General features: G+C 44.0%; 2 protein-coding genes across 2 annotated transcripts in view; both read left to right on the top strand.

Moving 5' to 3' along the window:
• ELOVL7 (ELOVL fatty acid elongase 7) overlaps nucleotides 1-11,746 on the top strand; it is a 43,208-nt gene extending 31,462 nt beyond the window's left edge. The window contains exons 4-8 of the mRNA XM_082242278.1: nucleotides 31-111; nucleotides 881-937; nucleotides 2,651-2,756; nucleotides 8,293-8,429; nucleotides 10,073-11,746. Coding sequence (XP_082098404.1) covers nucleotides 31-111; nucleotides 881-937; nucleotides 2,651-2,756; nucleotides 8,293-8,429; nucleotides 10,073-10,282 — 591 coding nt within the window. The 3' untranslated portion in view covers nucleotides 10,283-11,746. The remainder of the gene's footprint in view (nucleotides 1-30; nucleotides 112-880; nucleotides 938-2,650; nucleotides 2,757-8,292; nucleotides 8,430-10,072) is intronic.
• Nucleotides 11,747-13,203: 1,457 nt separating this feature from the next.
• DEPDC1B (DEP domain containing 1B) overlaps nucleotides 13,204-13,985 on the top strand; it is a 35,562-nt gene continuing 34,780 nt past the window's right edge. Inside the window, exon 1 of the mRNA XM_082242018.1 lies at nucleotides 13,204-13,333. Coding sequence (XP_082098144.1) covers nucleotides 13,259-13,333 — 75 coding nt within the window. The 5' untranslated portion in view covers nucleotides 13,204-13,258. The remainder of the gene's footprint in view (nucleotides 13,334-13,985) is intronic.

The following is a 13,985-nucleotide window of genomic DNA, read 5'->3' as shown; positions in this document are numbered from 1 at the left end:
TTATGAATCATTATCTTCTTCCATCTACAGTTCCTTATGTCTGGCTGGGCTACAGGCTATACCTATCGCTGTGACATAGTTGATTACTCGAGGTCACCTATGGCTCTAAGGGTGAGTCATGTAATGACTTTACTGTGGTTCACAAAGTTCCAGGAATGTGTGCTGTCATTTGACTGCATTGGCTACAACAGAAGAGTTGCAAATGAATGTGTGTATATATGTGTAATGAAAAGAGCAGCCATGAGAAGCATGGACACCAATGCAGCTTTTCACACACATGCAGAAAAGATTTGCTCTCTCTGTGTGTGTGTGTGTGTGTGTGTGAGAGAGAGAGAGAGAGAGAGAGAGTGTTTAACTAGCACCTTCCCATTGCATTGCAGAAGTTTTTAAAAGGTGTTTGTGGGCACTGCATGCTGCTGTGTAGGAAATATACAGAAGCTCCACTCTCTGTGTGTACAGTCGTACCTTGGTTCTTGAACAGCTTAGTTGCCGAACAAATCAGTTTCCAAACGCCGCAAACTCGGAAGTGTTCCGGTTTACTAATGTTTTTCAGAAGCTGAACGTCCGACGCGACTTCCCCTTGACTGCAGGAAGCTCCTGCAGCCAATCGGAAGCCACACCTTGGTTTTCGAATGGTTTCAGGCGTTGAACGGACTGGATTCCCGGACGGATTAAGTATGAGAACCAAGATACCACTGTATGCCCTCCCTGGTGTTTCCTTGGATTGTATCACCTGGTGAATGGTGATGAGGTGCACCATGAGGCTGTTGCACATAAATTCATCACTGAAAGCTTGAAAAATCTTCATAAAGTTCAACTAAGGTTAGATTTGGGCTCCATTATGTTTTCAGTTTTTAACACATCTTTTTCTTCTCTGCAGATGGTTCGTGCCTGCTACTTGTATTATTTCTCGAAATTCATTGAATTGCTAGACACGGTAAGCACGATCGTAGAATCTAACAAGTGAATGAGGAGCACCTTTGTATACTTCAGATTGTTTTGTGCATATTGTATTTCTCCTTCGCCATGAGGTGGGGTTGTGGTAACTCCACTGTGTGGATGTAAACTTTCCACGTCCTGTAATTTATTTGAGCAGTGAGGACACCTGGAGAACCTTTTATTTTCATATTTTCTCTTCCTCATTGAGAGAAGCAGGGAAGTTTGTATGGATGGGAAGGCTTCCATAATAATTGCTTCTCATAGTGATGATGTCTGTAGTTTAGTCAACTATGTTTAGCCTTCAAGTTTCTAAGACTTCGTTCATGGAGAACAAGGCTCTCAGTGACTACTAGTCTGACTACATTCTCTCTTTACTATGCCTCAGAATACAGTGGTATCTCGGTTCTCAAACATCTCTGTTGGCAAATGTTTCCGAACCCGAATGCCGAAAACTCTGAAGTAAATGCTTCCGTTTTTGAACACGCCTCAGAAGTCGAACGCCTTCCCCTGCGTGTTTTTCAATCTTCTCAGTTGAATTTGCTGACAGCCCTTTGCACCTCAGTTTTCGGACGTTTCGGAACTTGAACAGTCTTCCCGAATGGATTACATTCGAGAACCGAGGTACCACTGTACCAGTGGCTGGGAATCATTGGTAGTGATCTACTCAGATCCTACTTCTGGGCTTTCCAGGGGCAACTGGTTGACTACTGTTAGAACAAGCTGTAGGAGTAGATGGGCACTTCAGCCTGACCCAACAGGGTTCTTCTCAATGTGTTATGATTAGTCTCTAAGAAATCTGTGCAGTGTTTATTGAGCTGATACATAGCTTGCAGTATTGCACCAGACTCTGCACTCCAAAAAAATAAAAATAAAAATCCAGTAGCAGATGAGCGGTGGCAAGAAACAACAGCAGCACAAGGCTGGTTTCCAGACAAACCATGTGAAAGTTGGTATGTCTTTTTAAAATACTGGACACCAGTGCAGTGGCAGAGCAAGCTGACTGGGCGCCTGGGACGGCACATGTGCCTTGCGCCCAGGGGCAGGACCAGCCGCCATGGTGCAGGGCAAGCTGGGGCACTCTGTGGGGCCTCCAAGGAGTCTGCCTGCCTCCTCCCACTCAGCTGCCCTACAGCTGAGGGAAAGGCGGCAGGCGGACTACTTGGGGCAGCGCGGAGCCTGCAGGTGCCCAAGCCACCGCGTCACTCCCAGGAGAGACGTGTGGCCCGGGCGCACTGCAGGCCCCCCATGAGTGCCGCCCAGCATTTTGTCACCCCCCTCAGAGGTGACACTCGGAGCGGCACGCCCCCACCGCACACCCTTTGTCCGCCCCTGCACCAGTGTGTGTGTGTGTGTGTGTGGTGGGGAGACACACAGTGCAAGTGACAAGACACAAGGATGCATTGTGAGCAGATTGAGCAGCAGATTGTGTGGAAAAACTGGTGTTCTATATACTGTACTTCAGTGACTCTGAAACCACCTGCATTTTCTGTAAAACAAAAGCCAACAGATTATTTATTTATTTACTCTAGCAACTATTTTGGGCAGTAGTATGTGTAGTCAGTACTAATAGTCATGGAACAGCAGTGTGAATAAATGCATTTTTATACATGCTATGAAAACATGATGAGCTATTCAGTGCACAGACTGAATTGCGCATGCTGCTGACGTTAAGTGTGACTTGCAGTAATAATACCTGTTTAAATCGTTCCAGATCTTCTTTGTGCTCCGAAAGAAGAATGCCCAAATTACGTTTCTCCATGTATTCCATCACACAATCATGCCTTGGACCTGGTGGTTTGGAGTCAAATTTGCTCCAGGTAGTTCCGACTCTAAATTGAAACTCGCTTTTATAAATAATACAATGTTTCTAAGTGGAAATTTCTTTCTTTCTGCTGCTTTACCTATGGGGTTTTCCTTAAAATTCTGTGCATGCACCCCACCTGCTTTAGAAAGTCATGTATACATATCAACTTTTCCCAGGTAGGTGGTGTAGGTATTTCACTCTGCAAATTTGGTCTCTGGCTGGTTCCTGCAACTGGGTGGCTAAACAATGGGCAACTTGCACAAGGCTTTTTGTTTAAAGTGACACAGAGGAAAAGGCAAACAATACATAGATTGTGAAGCAAGTGTATCATTTAAACCTATTAAGGTTTCTTACTTTTCTCAACACATTAACTGATTCCAGCACAGAATTAGGTGTTCTTAAACATATTGGCTTAAATTAGCATAGGAATGCCTAGCTCTCTGTTGGATTAAGAACTTTGTTTTTCTCCCTATTTTAGCTTTGCAGCTTTAGCAGTTTATTGATAGTGGCGTTTGACCAGTAGTTCCATCTGATTTCTAGTTTCTTTTCCCACCCTATTATGTAACCCTTGAATGTTCTCAGGCCCAAAATCCATAGCAAGCTGAAATCTTTGGGAAGCATTAGCATAGATGCAACAAGTTATTTACTTTGAATTATGCAAACCCCTTTCTTTTGCATGTTGCTTCGCCTTCTCTGCCTTTGAAGGGTGCCTGTTGAAACTGGAAACACCTTGGCAAAAAAAGGAGGTACAGAAAGGAGAGCAGTGGGGCATAGGGAAAACTATAGGTTTTCCTAACTTTCTAACGCAAAGACCATGTAAAAAAAAAATCCCATCTAAAGGTTGCATTGTGCTTTTACAGGCATTCAGAAGACTATTTTATTTTTAAAAAATTAGAAGACAATTTCTGACCCGTGTTCTATTGCCAGATTACTATTGTTCTCAGATTCATATTAACTGCATGCTGGGACTTGACAAATTTCATAGATAGTTTCTCTTGAAGGGGTGGGGTGGTAGATGGTAATAATCTGGACATCTCATCTAACCTGGGGAGCCTGAGGCAGTGTTGCCTTGAGAGAAGCCTGTTAATAACAGTGGTAGTAATGATGATGGTAATTATATTATTAATAATATAGTTTCATTAGTTTATTCATTGCCTTCTACACAATTGACTCAAGGAGATATACAGTGAAACAGCCAAAATAAAGTTAATATCACAGCAGATATATTTAGAACAAGACAAGTTTAGTTTTCATAAATGCATGCTCTCTTCTTTGGAAGACTATATTAGATCTTGACAAATGAAATAATTCCCTCTATTATCCCTTGGAAGAGTAGTGATGTATTCCATCCTATTTACTCTTCTTTTTTTGGCTTTTAAAAATGATTAGCTTAATGCTGCCTAATACTAATTTATGTTAATCCAAGTGTTTGCCATGAGGTCTTTTTTAATGGATTTTTCTGTGGACAGAAATTGAGTACTTTTGAGTGAGATGTCCTTGTGTTAATCAGCACTGTGAACTCTCCCAGTTAATGTGCTTTGGATTTTTTGAGTCCAAAATGGCAATAAAATCATCCAAAACATCACAATGGTCCAGTTCCCACACTGCAGTAAACTAGTTAATAGTTTTACCATGAAGCTGCTGATCTGGCCTCCATGCTTAGCACTTAGGAGAAACAAACCTGGCTTAGGTTAGAATTTGAAGTAGCACTAAGGAGATTAACTCATTGCAAGCATTTCTGCTTGTTTAATGGAATGATACCACCTCTCCTTCCTCTTCTTGCTGTTCTGGGCTTCTCTCAAATGCCTCTGCCACCAATTTGGGCAGGGGGGAAAGCCACACTGTGCTAGCAGAACTTGTCACACTGCCTCCCACTAGTTCAACTAGATAGGGGAATCTAGCTCCAAGGGTTATGTCTGAACTAGAGATCTCCCTGCCCCACCCCCCGGAAAAGATGACTATCAGTAAGTCAAGAACGAACTGTGACCGGTTCAGACATAATAATAAGTCAGGAATTATCATTTGTTCTTCCTTGCCATGTACATGGGAGGGAAAACATCCCAAATGGGTAGCAATTATTTACTGAAGGAGTAGCTAACCTGTGGCCCTCCAAATGCTGTTGGGCCCCAGCTCCCATCAGCCCCAGCCAGCATAGCCAAGGATCAGGAATGGCAGTGGAGTTGAAATCCAACATCTAGAAGGCCACAGACAAGTCACACCTGGTTTACCATGATGTGAACAAGGTCAATAACTGCTAGTTTGTGGCACAAAGCAGAAATAGTCATCCACTTGCATCCACCTGAATTTTAACTGTACTCTTAGTTGAGTGCTGCCACAGCCCAGATTGATGTACCCAATAGCAAGAGGTTTTGAAGGAGTGGGTCTTCTGTGGAGTGCATGTCTTATTTTGCTCCTTGGGTTTGATGGGCTTTAGAATAAAGTGAGAAGTGTTTGATAATAAGCAGTTACCAAGAGGAGAACTGCATCCCCCCCCCCAGTAGAGAACACAGTGTGTTTAGATCTCATTTGCGAAACGACATAAAAGAACCAGAGATCCTTTTCATACACTTTGCATGTATTGCTCTACTATGCACCTGAAGAAGGCAATTGCCCATAAGAGTTAATGCCACTATAAGCCAGCAGTAAAACGTTTAACAATATTCCCTTACACACACACACACACACACACACACACACACACACACACACACCTCAAGTACTGTGTGGGATTATTTGGCAGGCTTCCTTGCTTGAGTAATTTGGATATTCCTGCTAAACTGGCTTCATGAAAATGCAAATCCTTCAGGCACTGTTACATATCAGTAGGTTGCGAGTCTCCATTTTTGGCTTAGGAGAGATTGCTTTTCTGGTTTCTGCATGCGAGTTTTAATTATTCCACAGCACACACAGAGAGAGATGGTTTCTGTCATTGCAGCTTATGTGTGATGAATGTGACTCTTTCTTGTGGTAAGGCTAGGCACTTAAGAAATTAGGAGAATCTTCAAGGCTGCCATCCCAAATATATAAAGCCAACTGCCCTTTATTAACAGAATTTAGTATGCAGGATTTTGCACAAGTCCTATGTGTCAAATGTGGACCACCCTGCCCATTATGATGAAAACCACCGAATTAGATTGTTGCCATTTAAAAGTGGCCAAGTGTCAGTTCTCAGTAACCTAGTTTTGTAACCTGGAAACTGCTTGTGACTCTATTCTAGAGCAAGACTTCAGCCTCACTCAGCCATGGGGGAAATGCTTGCTTGAGTTAACACTTATGTTGCACTGACCAGCTACTTTCCCCTGATTTTTTGTTTGTTTAAAAAACCTTATTTAAATCTTTTACATTTCATAATCAAAAGTACACAAAACATTTTTTTATATAAAAAACACATTTATTTCTCTTTTTGATTAACTGCTTTTAGATGTCCTTAATTGCTTTTAAATGTTTTCGATATATTTTTATTTTAATTGTATTCTTTTACTACGATGTTTGGCGCCCTGGGGGAAGAATAGTAATTTAATTAATAGTACTTATTAATAATAATAATAATAATAGAATTTTTAAGCACCACATGCCTTTTGCTCATACAAGCTGCCCATTTGCTTGTGCTGCAGAGGGAAGAGCAATCAAACCAAGAAGTGCTTCCTCCAAACCAGGGCATCTATGGTTGCTTCCTTTTGGAACGAGACAGGATATTAAGCCAGTTGGTTTAATAGTATGGCTTGTTCCAAGGCTGAAAATGAAATGGGGAACTCTGGTTAATGATACACTTTCTGGATTTATTGTTTGTACCACAAAGGGGCTGTGGGGCTGGAAAAGAACTTGTTCATAGCTCTGCTGTGATTGCCTGACCAGGCAGTTAGTGCTGTCTTTCAACTTTTTGTCTGCATCAACTTACTTTTCTCCACTTTTAACTGATGCACCAGTCTGGACCCCACATGCATTTCCAGAAATGAGAAGTGCTGAACACCTCGAAGTTCATGGTTGTGGGGCAGCCTAAACAGGGGCAGGAAGCAGTTAGAATGTGAGTTTGAATATAAAGATGAGGGTATGGGAGAGTGAGTTAGGGAAATCTTAAAAATATGGCACAAGAATAGCTGGAAACGAATACAAAGGAGCTTGGACCTATTCCAAGTGTGCATGTCAAGATTTCCAAAACTGGTTCAAGTTCTTATCTGAAGACAGTAATTTCAGGGTAACATAACTAAAACAAGTGAGGGCCTGCAAAATCAAGCTCAGCATTTATTTTGCCTGAACAGGTGCTGATTAGCTGCAATTTAAATACCATCCATAGGCTGAGGACAGAATTCCCAAATTAGGCCACCATCCTGTGTCTCAGTATTGCAGGGCAGGAGGCACACCCAGATTGATTGATTATGTTACTGCATGTGAAGATATTGATTGCAGTGTTGAACCTGGATTGGGGATACTAGAGTTTAAATTGTCACCAAACTGCCTTCAGCCCTGAAGGTACACTCTTAAACCATCTTCCGAGACAGTCAACCACTTGCCAGCTCTCAACCTAGCCCAGGGGCAGCTATTTTGGTTTCTTCCTAAGGTTGCTGAACTCCCTTACTCCCATTAGCCCCAACCAGCAAGGATGATTGGTAGGGATGATAGGAGTTGGAAGTCCAGCAGCTCTTGGAGGGCATCACAGTAGCTCACCTCTCAAGGTTATTTTGAGAACAGAGTGGGTGGAATGTATGCTGCCCTGAGCTCCTGGGAGGAAAGACGAGATATTAATGTCATAGGGAAATATATACAGTGGTGCCTCGCAAGACGAAATTAATCCGTTCCGCTAGTCTCTTCGTCTAGCGGTTTTTTCGTCTTGCGAAGCAACCCTATTAGCGGATTAGCGCTATTAGCGGTTTAGCGGCTACTAAAGGCTTAGCGGCTTAGCGGCTAAAAGGCTATTAGTGGCTTAGCAGCTTAGAAAAAGGGGGGGGAAGCGGGGAAAAATCGGAACACTCGCAAGACGTTTTCGTCTTGTGAAGCAAGCCCATAGGGAAATTCGTCTTGCGAAGCAGCTCAAAAACGGAAAACCCTTTCGTCTAGCGGGTTTTCCGTCTTGCGAGGCATTCGTCTTGCGGGACACCACTGTACACAGTATAAAGCATGAAAGTATGTGGACTTTCCATACATAGGTTTTGATTAGGTACAAGGATATTGCTGTTTCTACTGAAGTGCTAGAGGGGTCCAATGCCTGCTTTAATGTGTGCAGAAGGCTTTTAATAAGAGCTGTTTCTTCTCTATAGTTTCTCCACCCCAGGAAGATGTAGAGCGGGCATAGAGGCTCTGCAACAATAGAGTTGGCATATATGATGCAATCCATAGATACATTTACAGCCACTGCATGAAGCTTCTGCCTCACAGAATTATTTCTGTTAATGACAGCCACGCCATTATGGTTGCATACAAAGCGATCACAAGGCTACCAGAGACAGCCTCAAGTTTTGCTTTTCTTTGCCTCATATATCTGATTTGTCCCAGATGATGTACTTTGGATTGGTAGTATATGGTTTCAAGACTGGATTTTGTTCTACTCACAGGTGGCTTGGGAACATTCCATGGTATGTTGAACTGTGTTGTGCATGTGATCATGTACACCTACTATGGACTCTGTTGCTTGGGACCAGCTTACCACAAATACTTGTGGTGGAAGAAGCATCTGACGACTATACAACTGGTGAGTAACTTTCAGAACACATAGGGGAAAGCTAGATTATTTGTTAGGGGTAGGTTGACTTTAGGTAAAGGGACCCCTGACCATTAGCTCCAGTTGTGGATGACTCTGGGATTGCAGCGCTCATCTTGCTTTATTGGCCGAGGGAGCCGGTGTACAGCTTCCAGTTCATGTGGCCAGCATGACTAAGCCACTTCTGGCGAACCAGAGCAGTGCACGGAAACACCATTTACTTTCCCGCCAGAGCAGTACCTATTTATCTACTTGCACTTTGATGTGCTTTCGAACTGCTAGGTTGGCAGGAGCAGGGACCAAGCAACGGGAGCTCACTCCATCGCGGGGATTCGAACTGCCAGTCTTCTGATCAGCAAGCCCTAGGCTCTGTGGTTTAACTCACAGATGCATATGAATGCTGTAAATGGCTGTGAGCTAGCTGAACTCATTTCGTGGCCTGTGCACCCTGTTTCCTGAACTGCTACCATTTAGCCTGACCTCTCAGAGAAGATTAAAAACTCTTTAACAATGGGGCTTTGGATGCAGCAGATCCAAAGAAACATCCAGTTTGGGGGCTGCCAGTATGAAAACGGCAGACAGGAACTCGCCACTTCCCTAGCCAAAACTGAGGTCTCTGTCATGGTGAAAACCTTTCAACCATTAGGACTCTTCTCCACCAATAGAGGCCCTCAGAGAGGCACCCTAGCTCCTTCTCCACAATTTATGGGATGGTGGTAACTGTAAGTAAAGGAAAGTACAGTGGTGCCTCGCAAGACGAAAAGAATCCGTTCTGTGATTCTCTTCGTCTAGCGGTTTTTTCGTCTTGCGAAGCAAGCCCATTGACGGATTAGCGGATTAGCGCTATTAGCGGCTTATCGGCTTATTGGATCAGCTGATAAGCGGCTTAGAAAAAGGGGGGGAAGGGGAAAAAACCCGCAGGAACTCGCAAGACATTTTCGTCTTGCAAAGCAAGCCCATAGGAGATTCGTTTTGCGAAGCACCTCCAAAACGGAAAACTCTTTCGTCTAGCGAGTTTTCCGTCTTGCGAGGCATTCGTCTTGCGGGGCACCACTGTAAAGTAGGTCCAGTAGCCTGCTTTGAGAGCTGAGCATCATAATACCCTCCCCTCCCCATCGACAAGGATGTAGAACTAGTTCCGCATAACTATCCTTACTTACCGTATTTTTCGCTCTATTGGACGCAGTTTTTCATCTCCAAAAATTGAGGGGAAATGTGTGTGCGTCCTATAGAGCGAATGCAGGCTTGTGCCATAGCCGCGCGCAACCCCTCCGGCAGGGAGAGGCTGCACGGGGCTAAAGGGGAAGCCAAAACAGCGAGCGGGATCCACCCCGCTTGCTGCCTTGCCTTCTTCCATAGCTGCGCGCAACCCCTCCGGCAGGGAGAGGTTGTGTGCAGCCTGTACGCTGCTCTTTGGGGCTGGGGGGGAAAATATTTTTTTCCTTGATTTCCCCCCCTAAAAACTGGGTGCGCCCTATGGTCCGGTGCGCCCTATGGTGCGAAAAATACGGTACATTTGATGTTTTACAAAGAAAGTTTCCTCCTTCCTCTGCTGCAACTCCCCCCACCCCACCTCCACTGTGTGATTAAAACAAATACCTAATTATTTACTATGTTTTTTCCCCCTGTTTTAGATCCAGTTCATTATGGTTACCATCCATATAGGACAAATCTACTTTATGGATCATTGCCCATACCAGTATCCAATCTTTATGTTCATCATCTGGCTCTATGGCACTTTGTTTTTAATTCTGTTCATGCACTTTTGGTACCATGCTTACACCAGAGGCAAAAGACCCCCCAAGACTTTACAAAACGGCATTGCCAGAGACAAAACTGAATGAAAGATTCTGCCACACAACATGATTGAATGTTTTGACTTGACAATCAAGATGCATAGGTGTACAGCACACACTTGTTTTATATGTGGGTTTCCAAAACGAAACAAAAAACCTTGTATTTTTACTATAAATTATTTGGGATATAATCTTTATGTGGGAGGGAGGGTTAATCTAATGCTTAAGAAGAGGCACTGACATGAAATTTTCAGCACCAATGTACATATTTTTAAAAAATGTATGAAATAAGTTAATACTGAGTTAATACTCTTGGAGATGCATATGAATATTCATTATGGAAATGAAGTGTGCCTGATAAGTATACAAAAGTACTTTGAACACTGACAAAGATACAATTGTTTTGGGCTGGTGTTGTAAATTACTAAGGTCTAAAGGCTACTCAATGAAATGGAATTCAGCTTATCAACTATAGACCTCATTGTCAAATACAGCTACTGTAAACATTAATGTATTTTATAAAACTGTACCATATGAAATACTATGACTATTTAGTCTTAAAAATGACTTTTGTAATTCTAAGGTGCCTTAGGGTATGAAGGAGGTATTGTTGGAAAGGTTGAACTGGTTGCAACGATAATCTCAAGCCTCTTGTTTGAGGGACAATGGTTGTTGCCTGTACCCTGAGCTTAAGCTTGATTTGAACCGAATCATATGTACTTGAGAATATCAATACCTATGGGTTGCATGTTTCAAGGAAAACTGAAGATGGAAAGAAACTTCCCTTGGATTCTGACCACTACTTAACTTGCAGTGAAAATAATTTGAAGTTTACTGAAACTTCCACATGAATGTATGTTAGAACTGGGCTGTAAAATGATACAATGCTTATATTTGTGTATGGAGGACTATGTACCTGCACATCTGGAGCTAGTGTGAACTCTAAGTCCCAAAATGTAAAACATCAAGTTAGTTCCTCTTTGGCAGGAGTGGCAATTCTGTGGTGCTACACCTGCTGCTAAAATCAGTCCCAGCCTCCGAGCCCAAGTGTCAGGGATGATGAACAACAGCTGGAGACCACACAGGTTGGCTACCTCTGTTTTGTAGACATGCATTTCTGCAGGTTGAGCTTCATGTTGCAAAAAAAGAGATCCTATGAGAGCGCTGACCTCCACCTCTTTTTGAAAGGCTAACCCTGTCTCCTTAGCAGTAGTTAGAACACATTCTTCACAGGCAAAAAGGGCCCCTCCCTAGGTTTTGTCCCTGGCATCTCCATTGAAGGAATCCTGTCAAGGGAAGGACTCCTGTATGAAATCCTAGAGTGCCAATCATTTTTTTAAAAAAATTAATGAGTTTCTTACAAAAAAAAGAGGAAAAAGGGGCATAGACACACATATAATATAGACATACATGTTTTGGTTTAAGGGGGGGAGTAAACAATGAATATTGTATTACATCCTCACCAACTTTCGCATTCCAAAATATAATAAAGATCACCCATCCTTCAACAAACTTTGTTTTAATATACAATTCATTTTTCGCTCTTCCAACATAGCTCAGTTTATACGTACAAGGGAAATTATTCCTTCCTCTCCATAGATTGAAATCAACATATTTCCTTCTTTGGGCAGGATAGTAACCATTTCACTGTACACATCCTCTAAATTTAGAAACACAATGAAAGGGCTTTTGGGTTGGTTTCATAACCAGTTCTTTGATATTGTCTAAACCTTGATTCTAAAAGATTTAGATTCTTTCAAGTAATCTGCATGTGGTGCAACACACTCCAGCATATATGTTATACATATGAAAACATAAACAGTACTTAAGTAGATGAGCCAAGTAATTTAGTTTCTGTGTAAGGCAGGAGACAAATTATAGAAACATTGTAGCGGTGCAAGGGTATTGCAAAGCTGTGTCTCCACTGCCGCTATCTAAAGATAAAGGTTAAGGTAAAGGACCCCTGGATGGTTAAGTCCAGTCGAATCTTGCACCTAAAGATACTACGGAGCTGGAAGCGGTTGCAACATGGGAACTACAGTGATCAACAGTTGAATGAGAGGAAGATGCGTAAAACAAACCCGAATGGTTTGTTTTGAAAGGTTTTTGTGTGAAATTATGCATAGCTTTTTGCCCTCTTGGTAATAGAATAGGGGCTACCCGGTGGATCTGAATCCCGGGAGATGCATTACAGACGCACGGAATTCGCTGTCTACAAATTGTAGTGCCGGTGGTTTTAAAAAGGGCCTGGCAGGGAGTGAGGCTTCCAGCGACTATTTCATGCCCATGATGAGAGGCCGTACCATATGGCTCCGAATACCAATTTGTTGGGAATCGCAAGGAGGGGGCAGTGCTGTTTGCGCTCAGGCCCATAAACATCGGGTTTAGTCAGTCAGGGTGCAAAAAACAACAGGCCCGCCGCAGGAATGGAACAGCGGCATAAGTGACCTTGGCTGCGCGGGCGGCGGAGGCACAATAACGTGACTTGCCCGCGGTGTAATGGAAAGAAGCGCGCGAGAGAGCCACCCCCGCCGCAGCTGCAGGCCCTGGAATTCAGAAGCAGCTCCCGCGGCGCGGCGCTCTCTGGATCCGCTCCGGCAAAACATGCGCAGGGTCGCCTTCCGAGTTTCCAAGAATTCTCAATCAGGGCACGTTCTGCTTCTCCTCTCGGCCCGCCCCCGCTGTTGCCAACCGGTAGTAAGGGAGAGAAAGCCCATTGGCCATCACCCGCCGCTATGCAAAACGAGCCCTTGACGTTTTTGAAGCACAGCCAATCAGTTCTTTGCGTTGTGGGGACGCCGGGAGAACGAGAGGTTATTTACATATATGCGTGTGCGTGTAGAAAAGAGAATGAGACTGAAGGGTTAAGACGCGCCCCTTAAAGTGCCACCCTCCAATCGGGTGCGTCCCGAGTAGCCACGTGATCTCAACACGGTCCAATCAGGATTCGCGCGTCTTTGATTCAAACTTTTTCCCTCGCGGGGGTTGCGTAGTGTGTCGGCCGGTCGCCGTGGAAACGGGCCGATGAGTACTCTTCTGTCGTGGCGGCCGATGGAGCCTCGACTGGTGGGGCCTGGGCCCTACCGCGCCACCCGGCTGGTAAGTGAACGGCGGCTTAGCGGAGGCCGCGCTTCTTTGCCCGGGGCTCCGGCCTCCCTTTGCTCCCGCGAGCGTGAGCGAGAAACGCACTTTGCACATGCTCAGGGGCGCATTCATCTTCATATTGCCGCTCCTCCAGGGCTGAGCCTATCTCAGACGAAACCTTGCACAAATGCATCACTGGAAGTTTGGGGACAAGAGTAATGGGGCTACCAGGTAGCTAGAACTCTAGCCATCCGGTTCTTCGGCGACCAGTCCCCACAATGAACGTGGGGATTCAGGCGCGCTGTGCCACTTACGCAGGAGTTGCCCTTCTAGAAGGACCACAGAGGCAGCTGGCAGCATTTCCTGTTTTCCAGCATTAATCTAGGAAGATGCTCTATGTCAGTCCATGTCAGACCTTCTGGGCCAGCAGTGCTGCTTTTGATTGTTAGTAGCTCTTCTGGGTCTCAGGTAGAAGGTCCTTCCTATCAATGACTAGGTGATCCTTAGCAGATGAAGCCAGAAGTTAAACCCAGAATCTCCTGCAAGCAAAGCACTGAACGATGGGTCCTCCAGTCTTTGTACATTTGAAGTTTCTCTTCTCCCAGACTTCTACTGATTTATGACTTTATTTATTAAATTTGCATACTGCCCTTTATCTGAAGATCTC

Source organism: Podarcis vaucheri (genome assembly GCF_965113315.1).
Source record: "Podarcis vaucheri genome assembly, chromosome: 11".
Taxonomy (NCBI): domain Eukaryota; kingdom Metazoa; phylum Chordata; class Lepidosauria; order Squamata; family Lacertidae; genus Podarcis; species Podarcis vaucheri.
Note: the sequence above shows the minus strand (reverse complement) of the source record. Positions and strands in the feature narration are given on the sequence as shown.